The following is a 27430-nucleotide window of genomic DNA, read 5'->3' as shown; positions in this document are numbered from 1 at the left end:
AGCCAGTTCTGACACATGGCAGACAGATATCTCTGCACAGACTGATGGAACAGTGATTAGCAGCAACCAGGAAATCTAAACCTCTGCAGTTGGCAGGGCAGGAAGAAGTGTCATGACAAACAATACAGGAAGCCAGTGGAACACATGGCGAATTAGAGGAAAAGAAAGCAAATGTGACTGCTGCTAAATGAAGCCAACTGTGCTGTAAAATATTTAACACACAACATACCAAAAAGGACAATTTTAGCAGAGCTGTCAAAGTGATATATGACAAAGGCAAGGCACAGCCTTGGAAATAAAAATTTCTCAAGGAGAGTTCTGTTCACAACTCTTTACAAAAGCCATTTAAAACACATCATGCAAACCTGTAAACTAACATTTCACCATCAATGTCTGATTACTATTGCTCAGACGTGCATAAAGAGACAGTGAACTGCAGAAACAGGCCAACTTAGTTATATGACACAGTGCAATAAAGACCAACAAATAATGCTTTGAACAGGAGATGTTACAGACCCAGTTGTATCAACACATCATGTCTTTCACGTACAAAAAATGGAGGCATGAGAAGCTTTAGAAAGAAATGGTTTAGAATATAAAATGCATTACAGTAACACTGAGCTATAATAAACTAAACCTCTACTGTTACATTCCAAGGAGTATCAACATAGTGAGTATCAGGTATGACAGCACACTTCTCTATTTGTAAGACAAGTCATTCTGTCTCATCCTCTCAAATCAACAGTATCTTATTGCTGTAGTGCTTTATAATCCTGGTGTTGCACTTCTTCCTTGCACAAAAGACCTTGCACAATTTGAGTAAAAGGGAAACTTTACTCAAAAATGGTTGGAAAAAGTCTGAGATATGAAAATGTTCAGTTGGTTCAAAACCTCTGAAGCTAATATTTAAACATGCTGAAAACACTGAGCAGATGCACAAATACATCTTGGGATGAATACATTACAAAATCAGTTATGGATTCTTAAACACTATTTGCTCCTTCAGGAATTTGCCAAATAAAAGCTGCAAGAAAGACACCTAGATAAACAAAGCATAGAGTAAAAATGTCTTTGTAAGTTTTTAGCCAAACAATATTTTGAAACAGTTCATGTTCTAACTAAGCACACTAATACTTGACCACAAGAGCAAGCTTTCTTTTCTCCTCTTCACACAACACAGATCAAATAAAAATCAAAGGGTCTGTGTTATGTAGCAGGATATTATTACTGTATTCTAAAATAGTAGACAAAATTAACAAAATTAGATATACATAGGTTAAAATATACTCTCCTCAAGCTCAGCAAGTTCACTCCAATTCAAAGAAGGGCTGTCATTGCCTTGCTGCTTATTCAGATTTTCAGTCTAGCAATACTTTTGCTTTTGTGTTTTGTTTACTCCATTCTTGAAAAATTTGTCTTTATAGTGCACACTCAGGCCCTTAAATTCAAGGGGTTCACAGGCCATTTCTCTCATTGGTCATTCCAATGTAACATCAAGTGAGGACAAAATTCAACATGAACGTACAAACTAAAATATTTTCTAGAGAAGCAGTCAGTGGGACCCAATGTGAACTTATGTTCCTGGAACTTAATTAAGGCAACTGACCTCCATGTGTTCACAGTGAGCCTGTTTACAGGAATACTCAGGAAGTGCAGTGCAACAGGGACCGCACTGAACTACTGACTCCAGGGCTGGAAATCACAGAGCTGAACCAGCATGGCAGGAAACACAAGCTAACAATGGCCTTTTCAGTAGGTTTCATTATCTGCAAGTTCACATTCTGCAGTAGCCTTTCAATGTTCTCAGTTAAGCTCCAATGTGTTCTGTGGATATGTCTTTATACATTCCCATATGGGTTACTTTCTACCCAGGCCCAAGTAGAAATAACAGCATTAAATAACTGCTGGTTCCAACCCTTCATGATGGGAGCTAAAACAGTGGCTCCACAGCTTCTAATCAGTTATCAGATAAGTTAATACTCATCAGAGACAGTAATACAGAGAAAGGAAAGGTAAAAGAAGACACAGTAATTTTCTACTATTATAGGCCAGTGGTAAATTATTGTCACTTTCTTGCCCCTGGAAGCAACAAGAAAATAAGGGAAACATCATGATTAACAAAGGTGTCTCAGGTCAAAAAGCATCTTAATATTATACCTGACAGTGTGCATTGTGCATTAACATTCACTGGCTCACATCTGTCCAAAGGCAAAACCCAACCCCAAGTAACTAAGCAACAGCTGCTTAATGAGAAGTAGTAGAAAGTAGGGCTGTTTAGAGGAAAAACTTAATGTTACCATGTAGTCTGTATCAGACATCTAGTTGCTATGGTGATGTGGATGTTTTAAAAACATACAGATTAGATCCAGAGCCGGAGACACACAGGCTGGGATACAAGCAAGATAAAGCACAGTACACATCTTGCGTGGTAGAGGCAACATTTCCAAAAGGCCCACTGTTAGAGAATTGAATAAAGGGGAGAAAAATAATAAATAAATCTGTGAAGCTGCAGCCCTTTTTGCAAGAGCAAAGCAGCAGCCTGAGTAGACTCTGGGAATGGGATCTGAGGCAGAATATGAACAAAACCAGATGTAACAAGTGGAGAAGTCTGTGCATCTTTGTCCAATAGCCAGCAAGAGGTAAAACAAAGAAATTCAGGAAGATAGAAATTTTCTGCAACTTTGACTAAATCAGAGGGACTACGAAAGTTGCTTTTAGATTAAGCAATGTCCAAAGTTAGCCGGACAGTGCAAACACTTTCCTAGAGATGTTAAAATGCAGAAGCAAACGATTCAGGAGAAGAACTTCAAAATACATTGTGGTTTAGGACAATATGTGGCCATGACTATCTAAATAATAACTGCAGGATGTTGAATTTTCAGAAGTATAGTCCATAAAATCATATACAACAGTGATAGACAGATTTTATTTCTTAATTTCACACCTTGCAGGAAAAGGGTTTTACATATCTGTTAACTGCAGATTATAATCTTTCTGCATCACTTGAGAAATTAATTTTTTTGGTTCTAATATTCTAGAAAATAAGTAATCTCAATTTTGAAGGCCACTTGGAAGGCATTGATAGGAAAGTATGACTGAACGATATTCATAGCTCTTTTTAAGTATCAAATTGAAAAAATCCTCACTTAATCATAAAATGTTTGTGGTTCATCACGTTTCAATACCTTTTAGAGAAGGGTCTATTATATGCAGCAGATTTTTTTTCTATGCAAGAAAAACTTTTTATTAGAGTCTGCATTTATTTACTTGTAGTGCATAAACTCATCTTTTAACATGCACTGAAAATCATGCAATGGAAATGCCATTTGACAGAAGTAATATTCTTTACCAATCTCTAAATTGCTCAAGCAGAACTTAAAGATAACTTGTGAAGTCTAAGATCAACTTTTGCAATGTTTCCAGTATTCAAAAAATAAACATGGTATGCAGAAAAACAGACCAGACCTCATGCTTTTGTAACTAAAGATACCAAGTTCAGAATTATTCAAAGACACATTCATATTGTTTTCAAATAATTTCTTAAAGTATTACTTTTTATGAAGATAGAAGGACAGGGAGGAAAGAAACAACTGCAAGAAAACAAAGGTAACATTCTATGATAGGACAAGGGGTAATGGTTTTAAATTAAAAAATTACAGATTCAGACTTGATATAAGGAAGAGATTTTTACTATGAAAGTGGTGAAACAGAGGAACAGGTTGCCCAGAGGAGTTAAATGCCCCATCCCTGGAAAAATTCCAGATCAGGTTGGATGGGGCTCTGAGCAACTTGTTGTGGTTGAAGATGTCCCTGCTCACTGCAACAGTGGTTAGACTAGATGACATCTAAAGGGCCGTTCCAACCCAAAATGGTTTATGATTCTATTATCTACAACCCAGCAAACAATATTTGAGCATACCAAGAACTGATTGCCAACTTTCCATAATAGAAATATTAATAATGGTTAGTAGTAATAACACAAAGTTTTTAAACAAAGGCTTAAGTCACATGATAAAATCCATCTTTTCAACAGTCAGTAAGTAACAGGCAACAAGGGAGACAGAGAGCCACAAGACAGCACACATGCTACAAATAATTGTGTCATGAACAAAGTTATAAGAGAAAGAAATAAAGCCTTTTTCTGCAGAAGAGTACTGCAAGCTTGTAAAAAATGAGCGAATCAAATACATGAAGTCATGGAAGAATGATAAATATGGGTTCTCTACATGGAACATTATTGAATTGTGAAAATCATAAGAGCAATAATAAAAACTGAATTGAAATCCATAGGAAAACATAAGATATTTATTGTCATCTTGTCTCTGAAACGAGTGGAGTCCAAATATATTTCCAAGACTTGTAAGATACTTTTCAGCTGCTTATTTTATAAATCATATTTACTTGCACCAATCAAAAATACAGTTGTTACTTGAATGTATTTCAAAATCAATGGTGTGGAATTAACCTCAGTGTGATATCAATTTCAAGAAAAATTAATTTAATCTATTATTAATGAGGATTTCTTTATCTTTCTACATATTTTTTTAATTGGATTTTGCATTCATGAACCTTTTTTTTTTTAAATGCTGATGACACAGCTTGAGACTCTCAGCAACATATTGTGTGCCTTGTGTTTGTTAGTTGAGTTGACATAAACCATATCTCCTGTTGACAGAAGTGCTTGAAAATATTCATGGACTTCAGCATCTATCACAGAAAAAAACTCTGCAGTAATGGAAAGCACTGATAAAATCCCTTCCTGTACTTCAAAACCACCAGAATAGCAGCTATACCACAGTGTGAGGATAGAAAGAACAGACGGAAGACAGTCAGACAGACTTCTCTAAGTTAAAATGTATACTATTGCTTCTATTTTTCAAAGCAGCAGATTAACTCTTGGACTCTGTAAGACTGATCATTCAAAATTTATTTTATATCTTGGCTCTTCTGCTCTGTCAGTAAAGAGACAGCAACATTTTGCACTAAGGCTACTACTTCATTATCTAAATACACCTGGACAGCTATCTGACAACCTGCAATCGACTGTCTTTTTTTTTTTAACACCTTAAATAAAAACAATTGTAATAAATTAATTTTTCACCTGCCCATGACCACACTATTCTCCAGTTTCCTTAAAAAAGATCTTCCCTGCAACATGTGTCTATTTCCTGACTTAGCACAGAACCAGGCTCAACAACATAAAAAGACAGAAGTAATTTATTAAGGCACCTGCCAGTTTATGATAGCAGAGATTTTATGAGCTAACCAGTCCTTGGGCTGCTGATAAGTATTTGCCAAAGACCAGACAAACTGTTAATTTTGAAAAAATCCTTCCTAGTTCCTGAAGAGCAACTAGCAAAATGCATATAGTATAGTCTAGGGGTAGGAGAGAAGGAAAGCAAAGCTTTGGGATGTGCTTAAATCCACACTCAGCTGTGTTAACAGGATGAAGGCTTATCCTCTAGGAAATATTCCTCCATTATAAAACTCAGCAAGTAAAACAAGATTATATATATAGTAAACTAGAAATTACAACAAAGGAAAAAAAACTCCCATTAGTTTAAATCAACTTATGTAAGCCTACATCCTTTTTATTGCCAAGAGAAACTATATTCTCTTTTTTTTTTTTTTTTTTTTTTTTTTTTTAAGGCAAAATCAGACAATGCTCAAGCTGCATCTAATCTGATCTCAGAAGAGAGATTATCCTCTTATGCCAGTCTGCCTCTATTGGCAGATGCTTACCTCCTTCTTCATTTCTCAGAGACTACTGTTCAGGGCTGGTAGATAAACTCACAGTAACTCCCCTCCTAGTTCTGTCAAAACTATTCTATTTTCAAACACTGCTAGGAAAAAAATGCTGACCTCCAGGAAGAGCTAAGAGAACAGCATATGAGAGCTGGTTTGAATGGGACAGTAACACCCAGCAAGCACGAGTGGCAGATAACAGTTATTTCCTATCCCCCAATAATCTGCAGCTGATGCCATATATCATCCATTTGTGTCTTGAGACACATCACAACTTCTTTATAGGTAACTCAGCCTAAATGGGAACAAATCACAGTCAGTGCAAGAATAAAACCATACAAGTTCACCTAAGAGTTAGTACAAAACTAGGCCTGAATAACCACATCGATTCACTGTACCTTCTTAGGAAGACACAGAAAGGAAATGGAGGCAGCAGATACTTACTAGGAAATTAACACTGATTTCATTCTAAAAAGAATTTTTCATTTCATTTTAAAGAACATTTAGAAAGGTTTGCTTTGTGTGTAGAATATTTTATTCCACATCAAATCTGAAGGCAGAGCTGCAGTGATGATATTATGAAACATAAGGTTTTTAGAACCAATAATATTTTGATACTTGAAAAAGCCTCTCTTTAGATCTAAATTTCTCACAGTGAAGAAATTATTACACTGAGCACATTTCTTCTAAACAAAAGCTCAGTAAAGACCAAGTTTTCTTTATCCAGCTGTGATTAGAAACCATTTAGTTTTGCTATTCTGTTTCTACTGTAAAAGGCTTGCATTGCTTCACTTTGCATTGTATTAATTTATATCTATAGTGAGATTTTGTTTACTGTTGCCTTCAGAAAAGCAAGGCGACCTGGTTCAGGTACAGCACAGTGACCAACTCTTGGTCGCTCGGTCCATAAGTACACAGACACCAATGTGGTGGATGGTAAAATGGCCTTTATTGCCATGTGGCATGGCATTATATAGCTTGGGCAACATCACATCCGTCTGCCTACATCACAGACTATACACTATTCGCTGTCCCGGGGTGGGGGGGGAGAGGAGAGGGCCCTGTCTTTCCGTACAGCATGAGATCTTCCGGTCGCCAGACCCTGGCTACATTTCCCCCCTCCCTATGCATAATTACATTGGCTAAATATAACAGTCCTAAAAAAATACATGTATAAAAATCCTAAATATAAAACATCCTGTTCCTATCTTAAACTTTATAGCAATCTTAAAAAATTTAAATGTACAACGATCTCAAAAATATATACTGCAAACTTGAATAGAAAAAATATAAGGCATGCTGAACAAGAGGTAGTTTGGGGGTAACAGGGTATAAAAATATTCCTAGAGCAATTGTTGGCGTTCTACCAACATGATGTTAACTGTCTCTAACCGGGGCGGGGGCTGGGGGGAGAGGACCCTGTCTTTCCATACAGCACGAGATCTTCCGGCCACCAGACCCTGGCTACAGTTTACCCATGTAAAAAATATATATATTCAAAGCCATCAAACTGACAAGAGTTATGTGCCCAAGAATCTTACTATCTACCCAACAACCAGAGGCTGTAGACGCCAACCTGCTTAAAATCCAAAATTAATTACTTAATTTTCGGTAACAACAAAATGTAATTAAACAAAAACCTTCATACTTTTTTAGAAAATATACTGCATCAACTGTCCTTCTACATCACTACAAATTTTAACACTTTACAGTTATCGTGGTAATGTTCATGTCCCAGAAATATTCAAGAAACGCTGGAGCAATCACCCAGTAATGGATAAAGATTAAAAAGTCTTCCAGACAAGCAGGTGTCTGCTGTCATGTATCTAAGTAGTTGCCTGTTTGCATTTCTAGGGATGGAAGAGGCAGCTGCAGTCTAATACTGATTTTGCCATAATGTCCTTGACTTCCAGGAGTCCAGCCCTCTAGTTTTCACCTGTACTTGATAAAGGGGACTTTAGTGCTAGATACATTAGCCAATTATGTTAACGAATTAATCTCTTTTTAACAACTAGTAACACTAGGAGAATGACAGAGTAAAATTTGCAAAATATAAAACCCCACAATTCTGAGCGCCCAAGGGAGAAACTGAAGGGTACAAAAGAAAGAGTTTAAAAGGGAAGTGGAAGTGCTTATGTCTAGAGTTATCTGAAGTCTTGAAAAGCAGACATAGGGGCTTTTCCCCCTCCTACAAACTGCAAATATGAAATTTGCCTTGCCATATAAACAAAGACTGATTGCAAAAGCTCAAAATCAGAAGTTATTTCCATTGATATTGAGATAATATATTTATAAAAATCCTGTGAATTTCCTAGATTTTCTGCAGTGCTAACACAAGCAGAGAAGGTCCTGCTGAGTGTCACTTCTGGTACTGTACTATGCTATACTTCAATTTTCAACAGGTGATGTATTTTAGAATTGTCTGAGTGTATGTCACCAAGACACATTCACCCTCTAGCTTTGTTTTTCATCTACATTCCTCTGAAATCCATATTTATCCACGTATTCATAAGCATCTATCAAGAAGTTGAAAAACTGCTGAGTGTAAACTCAACAGCAGGAAACGTCATTACTGTCTACAACTATTGATAATTATTAGGTGACAGTCTTAGAAAAATAAAACTGGAATAGGTTCTTCAGCTCAGATAAAGCACAATTTGGACAAAGAATGTAGTTTTTAAAAAAATTTATTACTTCCTACACTCTTGTACTTACAGAAGTTAAAATGCTACTCTTTTCCTTGTATATGCTGTCAACTTCAGCAAGATCAGATTTGAGTGTTATGAAGCCTTCTTTTATCATCTCCTTGTGTATATAAATCCATTCTAGAATCCTACTTTTTCCCAGTGGCAATCCTACTGCCAGAAACTGTGCTCTCCATGCATGGTTGCTAGGAAGTCTTGCTCACATTCCAAATGCCTACTTTTTAATTATATGTCACATTCCTAGGTTCTTGTAAATATACAACTAGCATCTCAGAAAACCATGAAACAAACATTGAAACTACATAAACTTTTAAATCGCTTATAATTTTTCATTATTATTATTCTCTTCTACAATAGCTGTTTAAAATACACCAATTCATATGTAGAAAGGAATAACTGATTATCTTCCAAAGCTATACCCCTACAAGTATATAGGGAAGAAACATGTCCCAAATCCCTTAGATTCTAAAATAATAGGAGAGAGACAAAAAAATAAAAAGGATATGAAAACTCACTTTGGTCCTAGTACATAACCCTTGTAATTAACTTCATTAGTAAAACAGTAACAGCTAAATTAGTGCCTTATGCAACTTGTTCTCATATCTGGGCATTCTCCTTGGTACTGCATTGTCCACATTGGATTCGGACTGATTCTGTAGTTTCCAAAACTAAACTCTCCTTCTAATATGAAAAAGTAAATTTTTTTCCTCACTTCTTTTTTCATCTGTGAATATACCTATATGATTAGTTCACCGAGAAGCCTTTTCCCTACTTTGTCAGAAATCTGTACTTGGCTGATAATTGTCAATTACCACATTTGTGGTAAGAAGAAGAGCTACCACTTGCTAAGACAGTAACTTCTCAAATTTTTATTCATTTTTAGAAGATACACTGCCTTGTAAATCCTGTGGCTTTAGGCAATGAATACACTTTGTGCTTAAAGAGAAGAAACAGGATTCACTGACATTTAGGACCCTGATGTGTGCTTAAACATTTCAAAAGCAAAACATTATCATAAGCAGTCATTTTCAGAGAAAATAAAGGAGGCCAATTCCATCAGAATGTTCTGCAGTTCCTACGGACTGCTAGCCTGGCTGTGCAGCAGCCTAGATAGCTCTCTGTACTGACAGACAGATAAGCACACTTATCTGTAAAGCACAATCATCCCACTTTTTTCTTAATTCCTGCAATATATGAACATTATAGGAAATTATATGTTGAAATAGTGTTTTATATTCTGCATAGGTTTTATATTCTGTAGATCAGTAACTTCTCTATTTTTAACATTAATTGCAGTCCACTTGGAGAAACTAGGGGGCAACAGTGTGCAGAAGAGGGGAATGAAAAGCCTAAGAGCACATCAATAGCCAGACCAGCTCTTTATATTTTTGAAGTGATGATCAATAGTACTTTAAATGCAAAACTGTGATTTATTAAATTCACTATTTTACTTTTCTTTCTACACGTAGGTGCTTGCAATCTGTACTGAAAGACACTAGGGTTATGTGTATGCTTACAAACGCGGTTGGCAGCCTTTTTTTAGTTTGCTCTCATTTCCTTTTCAAAATGCCCCATCTTAAATTTTAATGTCATAGTTTTCCTACTTACAGTATTTTAACTTTTTTTTTTTTTATCATAAGTGTCATGAAATTTGCTTTTGGTTTTGGAGTTTTTTTCAGTTTCTAAACTTGATGGTTTCCCTAGAATGGGGATTTTCTTCTGGGGAGACACACAGGACAACACCCTTCCAGCAGACCACTGTCTTAATTTAAAAAGAAACTGAATCTTTTTAAACCTTTGGCAACCAGATTATAGAGCCTGGTATTAGTAATTAACTTCAGATCAACTAATTAATCCTTTAATCATCTCTTGAGTTAGCTAAATGGACTGAGCTCCTGGACTCTTTCAGTCTAAAACACATTTTTCAAGTCTTTGATAAGTCCCATGACTCTCCTCCGAACCTATTGCAAATCATCAGTATCTCAGCAAATTAAAAAACCCAGCAAAATTGAGGGAAAACCTTAGAATTAACTTACAAGTCAGAAATTCTTTTTTTTATGCTGACTTGGGAGTCCTGTGTTTAAATATTCAATTATCACACTTGTCTGTTTTCAACTGTGAGTTTGGGCTGTGGTTTTGCCTAGTAATTCAATAAAATAAAACAACCTGGAAACAAACAACAGGCATTTTCTGGAGAAACAGTGTTGTGCAGACACTCAGTTGTGAACCCATTAATATCTACTGCCTCTAACCTCATGCTAGGATTTAATTAACTTGTTATCACCCCTCTGCCTTACAAAACTAAAGAAATGGGCAAAATAAAGTAAGTACGCAGCCCTCTTCTTGGCAAGAGTAACATTTCCAGACATTGTCAGTCTCCAAGCCCAGACTATCATGTCCACGTGTAAGGAAAATGTCAGTAATAAACCAGATTTCAGCAGTTGGAATACATTTAAATGATAAAAAAATTATTTTCTGCAGCTGCATGAAGCGATGATTTTGGCTGGCTTGAGTCAGACAAAGTGGAAACAGGAATCATCACAGAGTTCTATCTTCCCCATTTCCACAGGCACTCCCCTGTATTAGCGGGCAAAACAAGATGCAAGAAGTCCTTTGACTCTGACCTTTGACTGTAATTAATCAGCATATAAAAATGTACTCTATACATACCAGGACTACATATCATGCAACTGAAGGTCCCTGTCACCGGTTGACTCAGGTTCAACAATAGTTTTACTGCTCTCACCAACTACTCAGGTTAGTTGGCTTCTGCAGAAAAAATATGATTGCCTGAACCCTAAGTCTGTTTGCAACCATATTTTTCCCCTCCTTAGCAATTCTGGAATTAAATTATTTATAAAAAAAATCAGTTATAAAACTACTAGCACTTGCACAAAAAAAAAAAAAAAAAAAAGGGGGGGGAGAGGGGGGGGTTGGTAGCTTTAGAAGTTTTAAGCATTTTCCAAACCTTTTCAAAATATTTCATATAAATAATTACACAGCTTCTCAAATACTCTCTAGGAAACTTTGTTATTTTGTAGTCACTAAGTTAAGATATTAATGTACTATCTTTGGCTTCTCAAGATTCTGAAGACTGAACCATAACATTGAAGAGAATTTGTCATAGTAATTCCTTCTCTTACCAGTTCAATCTATCAAAATTAATTCTTTTTCAACTTATGATTGTACAATGAATTACCACCATTGTTTGCCTGGAACGTATTACAAAGAAAACATTCAATGTATTTTTAGACCTCTTTTAGTATAGTTAAAATAAGTAAGAGGAACCAGATAATGAGATTAGGCAGCTCTCTACAGACCAATGACAGATATACTGTGAACATTGTTCAGAAACTTTGGTGCTATCTTAATTTTTCTTCTATTACTAGCTTGAGAAATATGAATAGATAAGTGCTGCATAAGCACAGTAAAATTACAAAATTCTGCTGTCTCATCAAAGGGAAATGGCAAAAGGAAAATGAATAAACATGTACCTGAGTTCAGTTTGCATTCCCAATTTTTAGACCCAAGTCCATTACTCCTAATATCTAATGTAGCTATTTTGTTAGTGCTATGTGCTATCCAGTACCTATAGTCACGGGAGTAGAAGCATTACTGTAGTTTATTCCTCCTAAATATTATCTGAAAACTCAGAGCAGCTATGTATACTGTCCTATAGCTAGAATTATTCCCAAAAGTTTGAGAGCATAAATCTAATAACATATTTCCCCTCCCATCTACCCTGCATCTTTCAAAGACACTTCTTGCTCTCAGCAAACAGACTTTAACTTGTAAGTGACAATGTTACATTTATTCAACTGATTTGGAGATACCAGAAAGTAGTTAATAAGAATAAACATGGTTTATGGCAGAATTCATGCAAATCTAATATACAAATCATTGACCATTCAAATTGCTGAATTGCCACAGAAAATTACAAAACTGTCATTCTTTAAACATTCTTTCACTGAAATTTCAGTTTAAATGCAAACTGAAAAAACCACGCAATATATAGTTAATCAGCAGCTTAATTTTAAAAGCAATGTTGAAATAATATTCAGCCAGAGGAATGATGAAATAAACCAGCTCTTACCCTTATTGTACATATTGGTTGGCACTTGCACATCACTCAGACTGATGTTCACAGGCAAGTTATTGAAGTGGTCATTTGGCACTAGAATGAACTCCTTTCCCAGCTCCAGGTAGTTTCCTTCTTCATCTCGTTCATTTATGAGCACGGCATTGAAGTATTCGTACTGCAACAGAAACCCAGATTCAGTATTCAGAACTCACGCTCAGCAAAAAATATGAGTTTTTAATATTTTAACATATCTATCAATCCATTGATTAAAATTTATATGTATCTCCATCTAGAATGGAAGAAGATATTTTTATCATCTCTCAGAATCTCTCTATGCTCCTAGTACAGCTACATTTCTGAAACCAGATTTATCAGTACATCACATACTACCATCAGACCTCTGGATGCCTTGAAAATGTTAATGGCAGCCCAACAAAAATCCTGAATGTAAACAATGCTTGCTTTATTTTTAATACAAAGCTCTTTAGATTTAAATAATTCCCTGGATAAATATTTAATTATTAATTCTCTGTTTAGCCTATTTCCATCGGTTCAAGAACTGCTATCAGTGCTGAATTAGAAGTGTTTCACTTCACAGGAATATTAAATAAAGCTGTTAGTGCTTACCCAGTGTGCACTGACTTACATTTCCTAAAGAAAAGTATTTGGTTTGTGATTAATTTTATAAATACATACCACAGTAAGTTTCCTAAAATTATGCATATTTTAATACAAATGTTTAAACTTAACAGTGACTTATTTAGAGCAATAAATTTTTGTCTGCCTGTTAAAGATTCCTAAAGAGTATTTAGACCTATAACCACATCTATAGACCTATAACCAAATAAGCAAAAGCAATTTAGATAATTTTTTTTTTTTCTTTACAACCTGGTTTAACCAAAAAATTTATCAAGTTTTGAAGGCAACAAACAGTAAACACTACTTTTAGTCTCCTAAAAAAACTTAACCCTTGACAATCATTTGTAAAGTGTTTTTTAATTGAAAGAGACCAAAGTTTAGTCTTTGAAGAGTTGCATTAACTTAAATATGAGTCTGTGCCCAACTATCCATTTGAGAGAAAATCAATGTAAATTATATTTAGAGATAAATCTATATAAATCTATCTTTAGATATATATATTGTAAGATCATCTATCTCTATACAACCTGTACAAGGATAAAAATACCATTTACAAGGCTAAAACCAAGCAACAAGTACAGAAACTTAAAAGGCTTTTCATAAGCACTCAGTCTGATATGCAATACATCCACTAAAAAAGAATTATTAAGAATCTTACAATCTATACACTGTCATTAAAAGGCTTGATAATTTAACCAGTATCTTAAATGTAGGCTTCCTTGAAAAGCAGTTTTCCATATCTTGCTCTTTTAGCTTTTAATTTTTCAAGATGGATTTCAGATGAAAGTAGAATATAAAAGTTGCTTTATATGAGCTAGATTTTGAGGACTTTCTGTATGTGACAGAAATATTCAGACAAACTCAGTGTTCCACACACCATTAATCACATGTAACAAAGACTGAAACACATCAGTATTTGAAAATCAATTTAACAGAAAGTAATCTGACAAGATTAAACATTTCACCTAAAAGTTATTTTACTTTAACTGGTTTATACTGAGATGACCCAAATAATCTGCTGAATATATACAGCTATTGAATCCTAAAGTTCTGGAAAAAACAAACAAACAAGCAAAAAAAAAAACCCAACAGAACAAAGTAGCAGTCTTTTTTTACTTCTTTATCTGTGGCTGCTGGAGGTAAAGAAATAATTTGTCTAAGGCTGTAGTTTCATTAATTAATTCCTAAACTTATTAGAATTACCCAAAACCCCCACAGATGCTACCCTTATTTATACCATTTGGGGGATGTCACTGTTGTAAATTTGATTCTTCTCATACCAAAACCAAAAGGATGAAGAAACGTGATAATTTCCAAGAAGCACCAGTTGCCATTCTATTTGGGAGAAACCTTTTCCATCTCTGCTTATTATCCAGGTTTATCACGGATCATTAACTGCATTGCATGCCTGCTGCCCACATGTGACAACAGCTTTTTCAGTTTACCCTTGCTGCAAAAGCCAGAGGCAGTTGGCAGAAGACTTGAAAGCCCAACTCATATTTCCAGTCTTAGTAAGAAATCGAATATTCCTTCCAACATTAAGCCATGCATTAATGACTGTTGTAAAATGCAATTCTACTCTGATTCCAAGCAAAGAAGAAGTAAGCTGTTTGGCTTTTCCATGATATATTAGCCAGTATCTAGGTCTGGAAAAAAAGCTGATTTTCCATCCCTTGGGAGTACTGTGATAAATAAAATTATATATTTCATGCTTCTTGTCTGGCCAGCCACCTCCCTCTTCACTCCCCCTGGACAGGTAAGTTCCAGCAGGAACTTTGTTTCCAAACCAACACTTTTCTTGTCTTTAAAGAGACAGTTTTGTTTTCCCTTTTCTCTGTTGAATTTGCATTGTCTTGCTGCAGCTAAAGATGAGCCACAGGTGCTTTCATAATGCTGCTTGGCTCTATAAGACTTATCAGGATTGTCACAGAGCAATCAAAGGGGCTTCCCAGTTATTTTTTATGATTAAAATCCCCATTAAAAGCATTCCCAACACCTGACTCCAACTTTTAACACAGAAGTTGTATTTTAAGCAAAAAGTTGATACATTTTGGGATGAAAGATTCTTTACTAAAACAGCAGTATGCTGTTATCCTTTAACTGAATTTGAGTTATGTATCATGGAATAATTTCTGCAGCAATTTGCAGACTTTATGATTTCAAGAATGTAAATGTACTTTGACCGTGGGTTTTATAATACTTTGGAAAGGGTAGGAAAAATGGACAAACCTAAAATAAGAATGTCAGAATATAAATGAAATCACCTCTAAAAGAATATTATTTTCTTTCATTCAGTGGGTTACTTCATTTTCTAAAGGAGTTAATTAGTAGGCATTCTTTCATCATGTTCTATAAGTGGCAAGGCTAGTCAAGTATTAAAATCTGCTATATTCTAAATAAATGAAACCACTCATTACACAATTAAGGGTATTTAGGACTGATTGTTTCTTTGGTTGATTTAGTATTCACTCATTTCTTGGTTTGAGTCTGTATTTTCTCTTTGCAAAAAAATTCTACGAGTATATACACAATAATACAATTTATGTGAGTTTTTTTAAAGCAAATTGTAGCATAGAATAGTCCTTATGGTATTACAGGTAGTTAATATTTTCCTGGGTATTTGTTTTGTTTAGGGTTTTTTGTGTGATTTATGTGGGGTTTGGATTTTGTTTTGTTTGTTGAGGGTTTTTTGCAAGTGAGTAGCCTACAAAATTAACGTATTTCAGGTGGTCCTGCAAGTTCTGAGGATTAAAAATCATTTAATACATACAGCTCCAAAATACTACTTTAAAAGATCAGCATTTTTGTTGTACAGTGGCTTCTTTTGAGCACTTTCCTTCCAAGGAAATGATTGAGTGTGACAGCTGAAATGTGACAGACAGAAAATTAAAAATCGGAGGAGAAAAAAATTCAAATAAATTCATCTGGCATTCTGACACTGCATTCCAGATAATGCCCAGAGGAAAGAGGATAGAGTCCTGTTTGCTGACAACACAAACACACAAACCTGCTAACCTCTAAAAGGAAATTACTTCAATTTAATCTTGTCAATGGAGGTCAATGTTTTATGTAACCTTCTCTAGGTGAGCTCTGAGTGTGCACAATATAACATGTCAAAAAGTTATTAGTCTAATAAATAACAATTATCAATGCTGGGAGCACAGCCAGGATCTGCCATGACTTGCCATCAGGTGAATTTACAGCAACCTCACATGTAGCCTTGCATGGTGAGCAATGAACTGGGCAAAAAGATTTCAAAGGCAATCCCATCCATGGAATCTATTACACAGTTCTCAAGATCTAAAGCCAAACTTTTATACTCTGTGCATTTATACCAGCTGAAGTAAAGAAATCAGCATTTTTTTTGTTTGTAAATTCCTTAACAGCATCTTTGTCACTCTGAATCTTTAACCAACCATTCTGAAAGCCCCCATTGTACTGTAATGAAGAACACTTGAAGCAAGGCCAGAAAATCCAGGGGCAAATAGGAATCTCAGCCTTCATATGATAAAAACATCTCACCCTTGTGAAGAAAGCCTTCCCAATGCAAGGCAATATAAACTGATTGGTAGTGCTGAACAAAACAAGGACTGAACCATTCTGCCTCAACAAGGAGCTGACCATATTTGAGACATCCTAAAGAATCAAATTGCTGAGAGTTTGCAGAACCCTGGGCTCCTCTAACAGACCGGTATAACCAGAGTAGACAGGGACTTGTGGGGCTGTTCAGAGATTGATCACAAACTCATTGTATAGGTTCATTCAGGCAGAGCAGCAAAGGCCAGCTGTGCTTTAAAACTGCAGGGTAACCTCAGCCACAACAGAAAGGGAGGTGCTGTGTGATCTCTTCACACGGCTGCCACAGACATGTGTTAATGATGCTAAAAATTCATTCATTCAGAAGGTATCATATAAAAATTGTGGGGTAGTGCAAGGTTTGTGGCATGCAATAAGAATCACAAGCGTAGGCTGCAGGGGAGAACTGATCTGGAAGACAAGGACAATTTGAAGTGATCTGTTCCAGTTTAGTCACTCATTTTGACATAACATCTCAACTAAACAAGAACCTTGATTAAGTGTATACTTTGCTGGGACAAGACATCAGTAATTTAGCTATAACTGTGAAAAGTATCACACATGCCTTACATAGCTGCAGTATTGTACACACTGTGGCAGATGAGCAGCATTCTCTATTTCCATTTATCTTACTGTAAACAGATATCTTGTGATGCTTAAATTACTTATCAAATATTTGTTCACACTGTAAACAGCATATTTATTTAAATATAAATATTTACTGTTTAATTTAAAAGGTACATTCTAATTCAAATTGTATTTGCAACTTAGAGAATACTTGGCACAGAAAAGTAAACATGTATCCGTTGGTTTCATTGTATTTTAAAATTAAGTATTATTAAGTATTGTGTTTTAATGGCATGAAACAATGCAAGCCACTATTTTAGTTTGATATATTTTTTCTATAGTACAGAAATTATTCTTACCAAGACAGCAAAAAGGTCCTATTCACAGCACTATGAGGACTATGCAGGTATAAGAACACAACTGGGAATGATTTGCACTGATTAATAAGCCCTATAGCAGTATCAGGGTTACACTGATAGCTTTTAACTATGCGAGAAATATTTTCACATTGTTTCTGCGAAGATACGGTTTGTCTAAGGACAAAGCTGGATGTCTCTGGAAGACAATAAATTACAGAAAGTTTATGGTATTTACACTAAACCTCAGAATGCCAGAGCATCAGAAAGAAAAATTAAAAAGTAGCAAATAACATGAAAATCTAAGAGAAAAGCAAAACTTAACATTAAGTAGCACAGCTAGAAATGAGCGATTTCAATATCTGTGACAATTTCTGCAAAATAGCTATTTCCATCAGTGAGAGTTTTTTTAAACAAGTGTATTTTGATAAGACTGCCAAGTAGGGGACATCTCTGAGAAGGCAGAAATGTTCATTTAGTGGAAGGGGAGAAGAAAAAAAAAAAAAGAAAAAGAAAAAGAAAGAAAGGAAAGGAAAAATTATCCACTCTTAGGGAGGCTTTCTTACTATAAAACACATTGACAACAGTGTCCACTCCGATATTCATGTACTAATGAAGAGGCAACTCCCTGGATGGTATCAGTTTCTGTCTTGAAAGTCTCTTCTGACAGTTGTGCAGTAAGGAGAATTTATGTTTTGAAGCTTGTGACTAAAGCTGTTGTATTCTAGAACATAGTCTGATGTTTAGTGAGCAACTATAAAAGATCATAAAAGCTAACTATCTCACTCAATAAAAACTTCTGAATTTTAAAAAGCTTTTAAAATTGGAGAAAATTGGCTTCTATTTTTGCAAGATATTATCTTTATAATTTCTGGTTACTCTTTGAAAGTTATTGCTTGCTGCTCTGTAGGAACTTCCAACACTTCCCCCTCCCATTTTTTATGCCTTTTTTCAACAGCAAGACTCAGAAAACACTTGGGATTTTCTGAAATGTTGTGATCAGTCTCTAATTACGGAAGTAGCACAGAAATGTTAATTGCATCCTTGCAAAAACAAGTAATCTGTTTTCTACACAATCAGATTAAGATGACCTTTCCCCAGGCTTCCCATTCCCTCCCAATATGATTAGCCTATTAAAATTGTCTGAAAACATTATAAACAAGTAATACTTTATTATAGTATTAAATCAGTTACACCAACATATAAATTGATAACACATCAAGGTCACAGAGCTCTTTTAAGTATTAACTGATTCATCAAATGTGGCAAGTAGTGAGGAATTATGATAGCTATTTTATATCATCCACTGAAGTTAAAAAGAGTCACTTTAGGTAACAAGTTTCAGATGAAGCCTCATTTTCCTTCACAGATAAATAACTATATTCCTACTTTAAAAAGCTCTCAAAACTCTCTTCTTTTTCACAATGCTGAACTAAAATTCTTTGGTTACTCTTAAATTTAGTAAACACAAGGAAGGAGAAAAGGCTTCCATAATGTGTTTTTCAGTTTGACATTTCAGAGAAGCCTTACTGGAGATCTAATGTTTTTGCTGGGTCTTGAAATGCACGTGCTCAGTGTGTTCATTTTCATACACATAAAACCCTCCAGGGAAAACTTTCTGCTAAAGAACAGAACAAATCCCTACTCTAGTGGCACCATAATTTCTCCCTTCTCTCAACAGATGCATTAAAAAGATACCAGTTACACAGAACAGCAAACTCAGAGCCAGTTCCATTGCTACAGAGCTGAAGTAGACAATTTACTGAAGATTTCTAGAGTAACTTTAATCAAGAATGTCACAGGATACAATAATGATAAAGAGTCTGTGCATTTCAAAACCCCATAAATACCACAAATACCAGTAATACTGTACCCCAGCCATTGTGCTTCCATTCTAATACTGTGAAACAATAAAAAGACATAAATCCTCAACCTGCAAAATCCACCAGTATAGCAGTGTGGCCCTTTGATAAGAATTACCATCTCCTGCACATACTGCTCAGTGAGCATGACAGGAATACTCGGGGGCTGAGGCAGCCCCTTCACAGCTGCACCCAAAATGCTCCCTCCCACACTTGCACTTGCACTGTGCTTTAGCACAGGCAGAGATCCCTTTACTCTTCTGCTGAGGACACCCAGCTCATTCCTGATAGACACAGGAAAGAACTCTACACTTAATGCTTCCAATTCAGAATTAGACTACTAGAGGAGGCTGATTTTTGCTAATAAACATGAGAGGCCTGTTGGGCTTTATTTAAACCACACTTTGGAAGAAGCCATTAGCTTAAAACTTTTCACTCCAGAAAGAAAAATTCTGTGCAACAGTAAAGAGAACGTGGGAAGATTAATAAAGACTCCTGAACACCTAAGGTTGTTAAAAAAAATTTAATACATTTGTATCAAGCTTGCCATTACTTCCATGCTACGGCAGGGGTGATCCTCCCTTTTCTTACTAGGAAAACCAAAATGCAACATCACACACTAAACCTTCAGTATATTAATATTATTTTCAGAGCACTAAAACCCTCTTTATGCTTCATTTTATTTTTAAATGAGAAGTAGTATCCCACTGATGTGGGTGTAGCCAAAATGCAGATGCAAAATACTTGTAGCAATACACATGCTGACAAGTGGTCAGGATGCCTGAGGTGGGGGGGAGGGAGGGCTATAAAATCTCTGCAGCTTGTTGAGCAGTTAAGACATACAGATAGACTCTGGGGAAGGGTTTCAACTACTCTTCTCTTTTAAAGTCTAAAGACATCAATAAAAGAGCAGTTTGATACAGAACAGAAATAGCACCTTGATGTTAAAATACCCACTTTTAAAACAAAACAAAACTCAACAAAAAAAACAACCACAAAAAAAAAAAAACAAACAACAAACAAAATACGAAACCAAAACCACTTAGTTTAAAAAGTGTATGGGGGATTTTTCTTTTTCAACAATTGGGAAAACAAGCAAAAAACCAAGCATGTGTGATTTTTCCAGGATTAACTACTGGCTTCTCCTGGCCATGCTCTGGCAAAAGGTTAGGCATACTTCAAACTTGAATAGAAATCTGAAGGTACTTATCACATCTAAAACGTGCAACAAGTGCAGGTTAAAGTTTGTTATATTTAACCTCACAGTCCACTTCTGAAAAAGGCTGAGTGTCACAAGACATCAACCAATCCATTTCTTCCCTCTAACATCCACTAACTTAAATATTCCCAGAACCAGTTTTATGGGGCTGACCTTTTCAAACAATTCTACTATTTGTGTATCTTTATAGATGCAAAAAATCTGCAAGGCTTTCTCACATTTAATACTGTTTTCATTACTAGCTAGAACCACAAGACTTCCTCATTTCTCTTTAAACCCCTGCAGATCATACCAAGCTAGCAAACAGGCAGGATCAACAACTTCTATAAAATAATCTTGTAAAAGAATAGAATATAGCAAAATTACAGGCTTCAAAATTGATGCAGTAATATTTTCTTTATTTTTTCTCTTCTCGCCACAGGGTAACCAATGCATGGCATTGAATACAAAACATTAAAAAAGCCTATCCATCCAGTTTAAATTGTGCTATAGAAATAGAAAAGCAAACTATTTCACAAACAGATAAGCTGAAAAGTTTTAAGGGAAATCAGTGTAGTTCCATGCATGTTCAGCTTGTCTGACATATTCAGGTTGATGACAACCTCAAGGCTGCTTCTAATTATCAGTGGAGACATATCTAACTTTTTTGTGCCTTTTTACAATCAAATGCCCTAAATGTCTCATTCCTACTTCCAAACAAAAGGAAAAAATATTTCTCAATTTCTGCATCTTCTCCGTCCCATGAGAACCAACTTTAACCCAGACTCTTTACAGTCTAAGGCATGTATATAATGCTGCTTTGTACACAGCAAGAGCTTTGCTGTCTCCTCAACAAGATATGCTCAGAGACACTAGACAACCTATATAGTGTTTTGCTGGTGTGGGGTTTAGGAACCATCCCTAATAAGCCAGGAAGTGACAGGAGTTCATATCACAGAATCACAGAATTTTGGAGGCTGGAAAAGACCTCTGAAATCATCACAGTAATATCCAGCAGTTGACAATATTTGAACACTAACTGTGGCTCTGAATGATTAATTAAACATGTACTTTACCAGATTATTTTTTTTTTTCATACAAATGGGGGATAATAAAAATAATTAAATATTAAATAACTTGAACAGAACAGAATTTCATGGAGCTCACTGCAATCCAAGGTTTGTTTTGTTTCTCCCAACCACCCACCATAGACACAGGAGGTTAAATTAATATTATTGACTACACAAAGGAAAACAAAAGAACACGTGCACTATTATTGAATTTATTTGGGGATAAAGTGAGAGATGAGATGTTGAGCAACTGAATGTATACAAATCCTCTTCAAATGATTAATGACTCATTCAATATAGAAATTCAGTCAGCCAAGCCCACAGTTGAAATAACAAGACCACTATGAGTTAATTTAATAAAAGAAACACATGTCTCTGGAGTCACACGGTTCGTGGGGGTTGGGAAGAAAGGACAGCAGCATCTATTTTATTCATAAAATTAGTTTGAAGTGTTTAGAAACATTTAAGAAAGAAAAAAACAGTCATGAGAATAATTATTCTACAAAGGCTAGTACCTTAGGATATTTTGCAAATTGTAGTCATGTGCTAATATATTGGAGTGTTCTAACTTTAAGTTTACCCTAAGAGAACTCTTCACACCTGTAGACCATGCTAAGAAATGCCTTCTGCTGGGATTATTGCTGAAATGCAGGTGTTGCTGCTCTAGTTCTTTACAGTGTTGCTTTGTATTGGTGGAAAAAAAAAGTTTTTAAAAATCACAAAGAAAATACTTTTACAAGTCACATTCTAAGGATTTTCTTTATTCCTTTAAAGAAGCATGAGTCCTAGATATGGAAACTCAGAATCCACATAAACTAGCTGAGGCAGAGTTGCCTCAAATACTTGCTTATGTTTGACCTGGGAGCTGGACTGGGGGACAGCGAGGAGGGTGGAAAGAGGGACAGGTTAAAAACTGGGAAAATCACAAAATATCTTTGTGGGTAAAATGAACACCTGCATGGTACTCACTTCCTGAACTTATGCAAATAAGTGAGTAGTACAGACCAAGAGTTAAGATTATGAAATATAAAAATGGTCTGTGTTCTCAACTTTTAATCATTTTCACATCAAGCAAGGACAGGTTAACAACAGTAAGCATAACAGCAGCAATAAAAGAACACATTATAGAAAATGAACTTGTCAGAGCAACATCATTAGTCTATCTGGAGTCTGCACAGTTATTTCTTCTCTATACTAAAGTCTCAGATACTCATGGGACAATTTCCTAGTATGCTTAATGAGCTGTCGAGTGTGTTGCTACTGTACTACACATAACTTCAGAGTTATGGTCAAACCACAGCACAGTTTAAGGTTTTGTGAAAGGAACTGAAGAAGCCTTTAGGTTTTAAGAAACATTGCCATTTTCCATGTTCCAGCTGCAATTTATGTAGCACTTTTATCTATTCTGAATTAAAACAGATTAACACCTTTTAAAAAAGTAATCAAGCAAATCAAGACAACCGAAGACATAAATTCTAGCTTGAAACCCATCTGGGTGATGGGATAACTGGTAGTTTTATGAATCATGTACCCCACAATTCAGCTTGAATCCCTGTCTTGTTTAAAAGCTTTAGAAGTGCAAACTAAAGAGGTGGGAGAGATAACATCTTCCAAAGACTCTGAAGAATCCAAGAATCATTCCTAAAAGGGCATGCGTGAAGCATCTAGTGAGAACTGAGGAAGTAACTGAGGAAGTCACCAGCAGTCAATGGCAGTCCAGACTGGGTTACATGGTGTCTTTATGCATTTCCTTCAGCTCAGAAGGAAAAGATCACACACGTAGAGGCCTCTCAGCCATCTAAACAAATTAAAAAACATTTTTCAGCTCTCTTTAGTTACCCTGTCTAAACATCCTAATTTCCTATTTCACTGCTCTCTTCCTGTATCTGGTAAAAAATAAATTGAAAACAAGACATGAGAGGGAATACATCATTACTCAGTCACAAATGAATCTGAAATGCTCATCTACTAAAAAACATGAAGAATCCTTCATTCCAACCAGATGTTTATCTAAGGTTCTGCTTCTTTTGTTACTAGAATATCATATGAAGAATGACATTTTAAAGGACATACACATAGGGTGTTTTTTTTTAATTGTTACTATCTTCTTAATGGAAAACATGATATACAAATTTCCCTGTGTGTGTCTTACATAGAAGAATAGCTGAATGTAAAATGATTATATAAGTTGTTATTACGACTCGAAGGAAAAATCTACGTTAGCCATTTATTGCTGAAACAAAGATTAGTGCAAATATAATGTACTCTCTTACAGAAGAGATTTCCTAGTTTTGAATGTGTTGCTTCTGAGCTTATTGCCACAGCTAAAAAATATTAAAATATTATAATACTTAATGTTTTAAAGGGTTATTTTACTGGGTAATTACTATATTTAATGTATCTTACTTCCGTGCTTGCTTCAAGTTTGTGAAAAAAAATGCCATGTAGTTCCAACAGCCTTCCCTGAAAAACACAGGTCATAAGCCATCTACCCACTGCAATTACATCTTGAACAAAAGGCTTAACAAACAGGACAAAGCATCTGAAATAATGAAAAATTTCTGGAGCTGACCCAGAGTTATTAATTCAGACTTCTCAGACATAAGTTTACTACACAGATGACTTACTACATGCAAATTCCAAGGGAGAAATTACGCAAGATACTGTTACACCAGCCTTCAACTGCCAGAAAAAGATCCTTTCTCCTAAATAAGGTGCCATGAAAGCACTTCATTAAGCAGCCAGCTTGTTGTTAGCTATTTCACTGAAATAATATATAGTGACTAGACCACACAGGGATCTGAACAATACATACAACATATTGTGAAGAAATCCTGAAATGTAATACACATCTCAGCCATTTACTGATCTGTAGTTTAAACAAACTTAGAGACCTAAACCAGACTTATAAACTTCAGTGACAAAAATATTTTCAAAGACAGAAGGGCTTATGCTAATGGATACCATCCAAAATGCCTAATGTAACACACAATTTTAAAATAGATATATGCCTTGGATAATTCCTCAGCAAACATCCAAGTACTTGGAGTACAAATATAAGCTTAGAATTACCTCAGCTATATGCTGATGCTGAAAAGTTGCTGTTTGTTTATAGTAAAGCTGATTTGGAATAATAAATGGCATCCCTGAAATCTCTTCCATTCCTGTTCTGAATATTACTGTATTTAGAAAGAGTTTAACAACAGGAAGACTTGCTAATACAAGATTATTTTCTAATCAGAAGAATGTGTCTCTATATATATATCCTGTACTTTAACTGCTTTACAAATTACTTGCATATTTGTCAGCATCTTCAGTTCAGTTAGACAGTGACAAGCCCAAAATACTTCAAAGAAATGAGACATATTCAATTTAAAAAAGCTTATCTTCTCTGTCACAGCTACACAAGGACTTTGAACTCAGTGTGAATGATGGTTGCTGCAGCTGAAAACAACAGTCATCTTGAAACGTCTACACGACTAAGGAGCTAATCTGATACTATAGCACTTTTATATACAGAAGAATTAAGAAGGTTTCCAGCTGCACATTTTAATATCCACTCCTCAACCTCTCTGTGTAAGCATGCCTAAAAGGTGAAAGGATTTTGACTTCTAATGCTTCCTTTTGGCAGTAATTCTTAACAGCTTCCAGGCATTCATGAAGTCAGTAGTTGCCAAACAGCAAATGGTCTTCACTTCCAGGACATTTAGAAAGAGATGACCAGGGCTGATAGTTCAAGACCCACACATTCAATACATTTTCCTGTGCTCCCACATCAAAATATTGGTGCAAAACACTGGTATGTTACAGAAAGAGTTCAAGTGTTAAGTTGGGTTTTCTGCTGGGTGAGCCTCTCAGTACTCACTGAAGGCCAAGGCTTTGTTAGACAAATGTTAGTGAATGGGAAAAGAGAAAACAGCCCTCAAAATACAGCCAGCCCTCTACAGTTCTCCATGAGAAGCAGGAAGAGTAGCTCATTGAAATTTTTCCTGGCTAGCTTTGATAAACAGGTTTCTCAAACCTTAAGAGTATTTAGAGTGGCCTTATTTTTATATTCCATTGTACTGATGCCCAGTTTTTTCAGCAGACTTGCTCAAGAACTGTAGGATAACAGATGAAGAGCTTATCACCCTTTGTTTATCTCTTATTCTATTCATTCTTTATTTCTTTCTATTCTTCCTAAATCTAGTTTATATGAAATTCAGATGAAAATGAAGCAGCAAATATCTTTCACTAGGCTGCTAGAAGTAAAAACTTGAGCAAATCAGATAAAATTAGAAACTTCTTACTTTACACCAGGCTCACTGGAGTCTTACTATTTGAGGCTCTACTATTAACTACAAATAAGTAATTAGTAAAATTCCAAGAATTGTGAAATTCTAAATGTTTCTGAAACTTGAAGTCTCATGTCCAGTTTCAAGAAGGCACCAATTTCTTTTACTTCAAAGTAGAAAAGCAATCATATTGATGTATTTCTACGAAGAAATCTTGCTGAAAGTGACTTGGTTTTTCAATAGATACTGATCTTGGATGAAATCTTCACACAGAAGCTTGCACACTTGTGCAAGTGTGCACTTGTCTAATTCCAGAAAAGAGCAACACTAGCAATAGAAAAAATTTAGTGATTTCTCTAGTTCACCTGCTGAAATAACATCATCACTGTAGTCACACGATGATTTTATTTCTAGCAGCAAGAAAATAAATACCTACCTTTATCTTAAAGCCTGGAAGAAACTCTTCATTTGATACAATGTTTAGAGGCAAGCTAATCAGGGCATCATTAATTCAGAATGATAAGTAATAAGACAGGTTCTTAATATGTAGTTAGTATCTATGAATCTGTCTCACTTATGTGGATGCAGGCCAGAAGACATCCTAGAATAGCTAAAAAAAAACCCCAAACTTAACAACTTGTTACATTTTCTACCAAGCCAATAGCTTAAGCACCACCATGAGTCACAGAGGTTGACTAGCTGGTGACAATCATGTGTTGAAATTATAAACGTCAAAAGCCTGTGATTCACTTAAATCAAGCACCTGTGTTTAATTTATTTACATTAAGCTTCTACATTTCTGAATCATATTTTCACCCAACTGTTTCCCTAGGAGCATAAATCACCATCAAAGCACAGAAGAGTAAATCTGCAGAACGTAACTGGGTTTGAATATGACGCACAACAAGCAATTACAAAAGCACAGATTCGGATTCATTCTTAAAGCTGCTTCAGCCTTGGAAACGTCTTCGCATTTTTCCACAGTTTATGCAGGAATGTAGAATGTTGCAAATGTATAATTAGTGTTAGATATGATTAATTCATACTGTGGGAAAATACAGAAAGGACTCAAATTGAGCTCTGTGGATCTCCTTTCTCTCCAACCAAACTGCAGTCAAGCATATGCCTGTTCAACACTCTGAACATACTGCTAGAACTCAGTCTGGGGAACTGGCTTTTTTCTCCTCTGGCTATAATACCGAATGTTTCATTTTTCAACGTCACACTATTTACCATGCACGTATTTTAGTTGTATCATTTCACAGTGAGGTTCTGGGGCTGGCTGGCTCAAGGCTTCCTTGTACTTATATTCCTTCATTCTCTTTTTCATTTCTTTCTCACACAGCTGTTTGCCAAG

At 35.5% G+C, this 27430-nt stretch overlaps 1 protein-coding gene across 1 annotated transcript in view; it reads right to left on the bottom strand.

Annotated features, from left to right (window-relative positions):
• The window catches only part of CACNA2D3 (calcium channel, voltage-dependent, alpha 2/delta subunit 3), a 366879-nt gene that overhangs the window by 210592 nt on the left and 128857 nt on the right, over window positions 1–27430 (bottom strand). The window contains exon 5 of the mRNA XM_009993350.1: window positions 12544–12706. Within this exon, the coding sequence (XP_009991652.1) occupies window positions 12544–12706 (163 nt within the window). The remainder of the gene's footprint in view (window positions 1–12543; window positions 12707–27430) is intronic.

This window comes from Chaetura pelagica, unplaced genomic scaffold, assembly GCF_000747805.2.
Source record: "Chaetura pelagica isolate M959 unplaced genomic scaffold, ChaPel_1.0 scaffold630, whole genome shotgun sequence".
In the NCBI taxonomy this organism is placed as follows: Eukaryota; Metazoa; Chordata; class Aves; order Apodiformes; family Apodidae; genus Chaetura; species Chaetura pelagica.
This window is presented reverse-complemented; position numbering and strand designations above follow the sequence as displayed.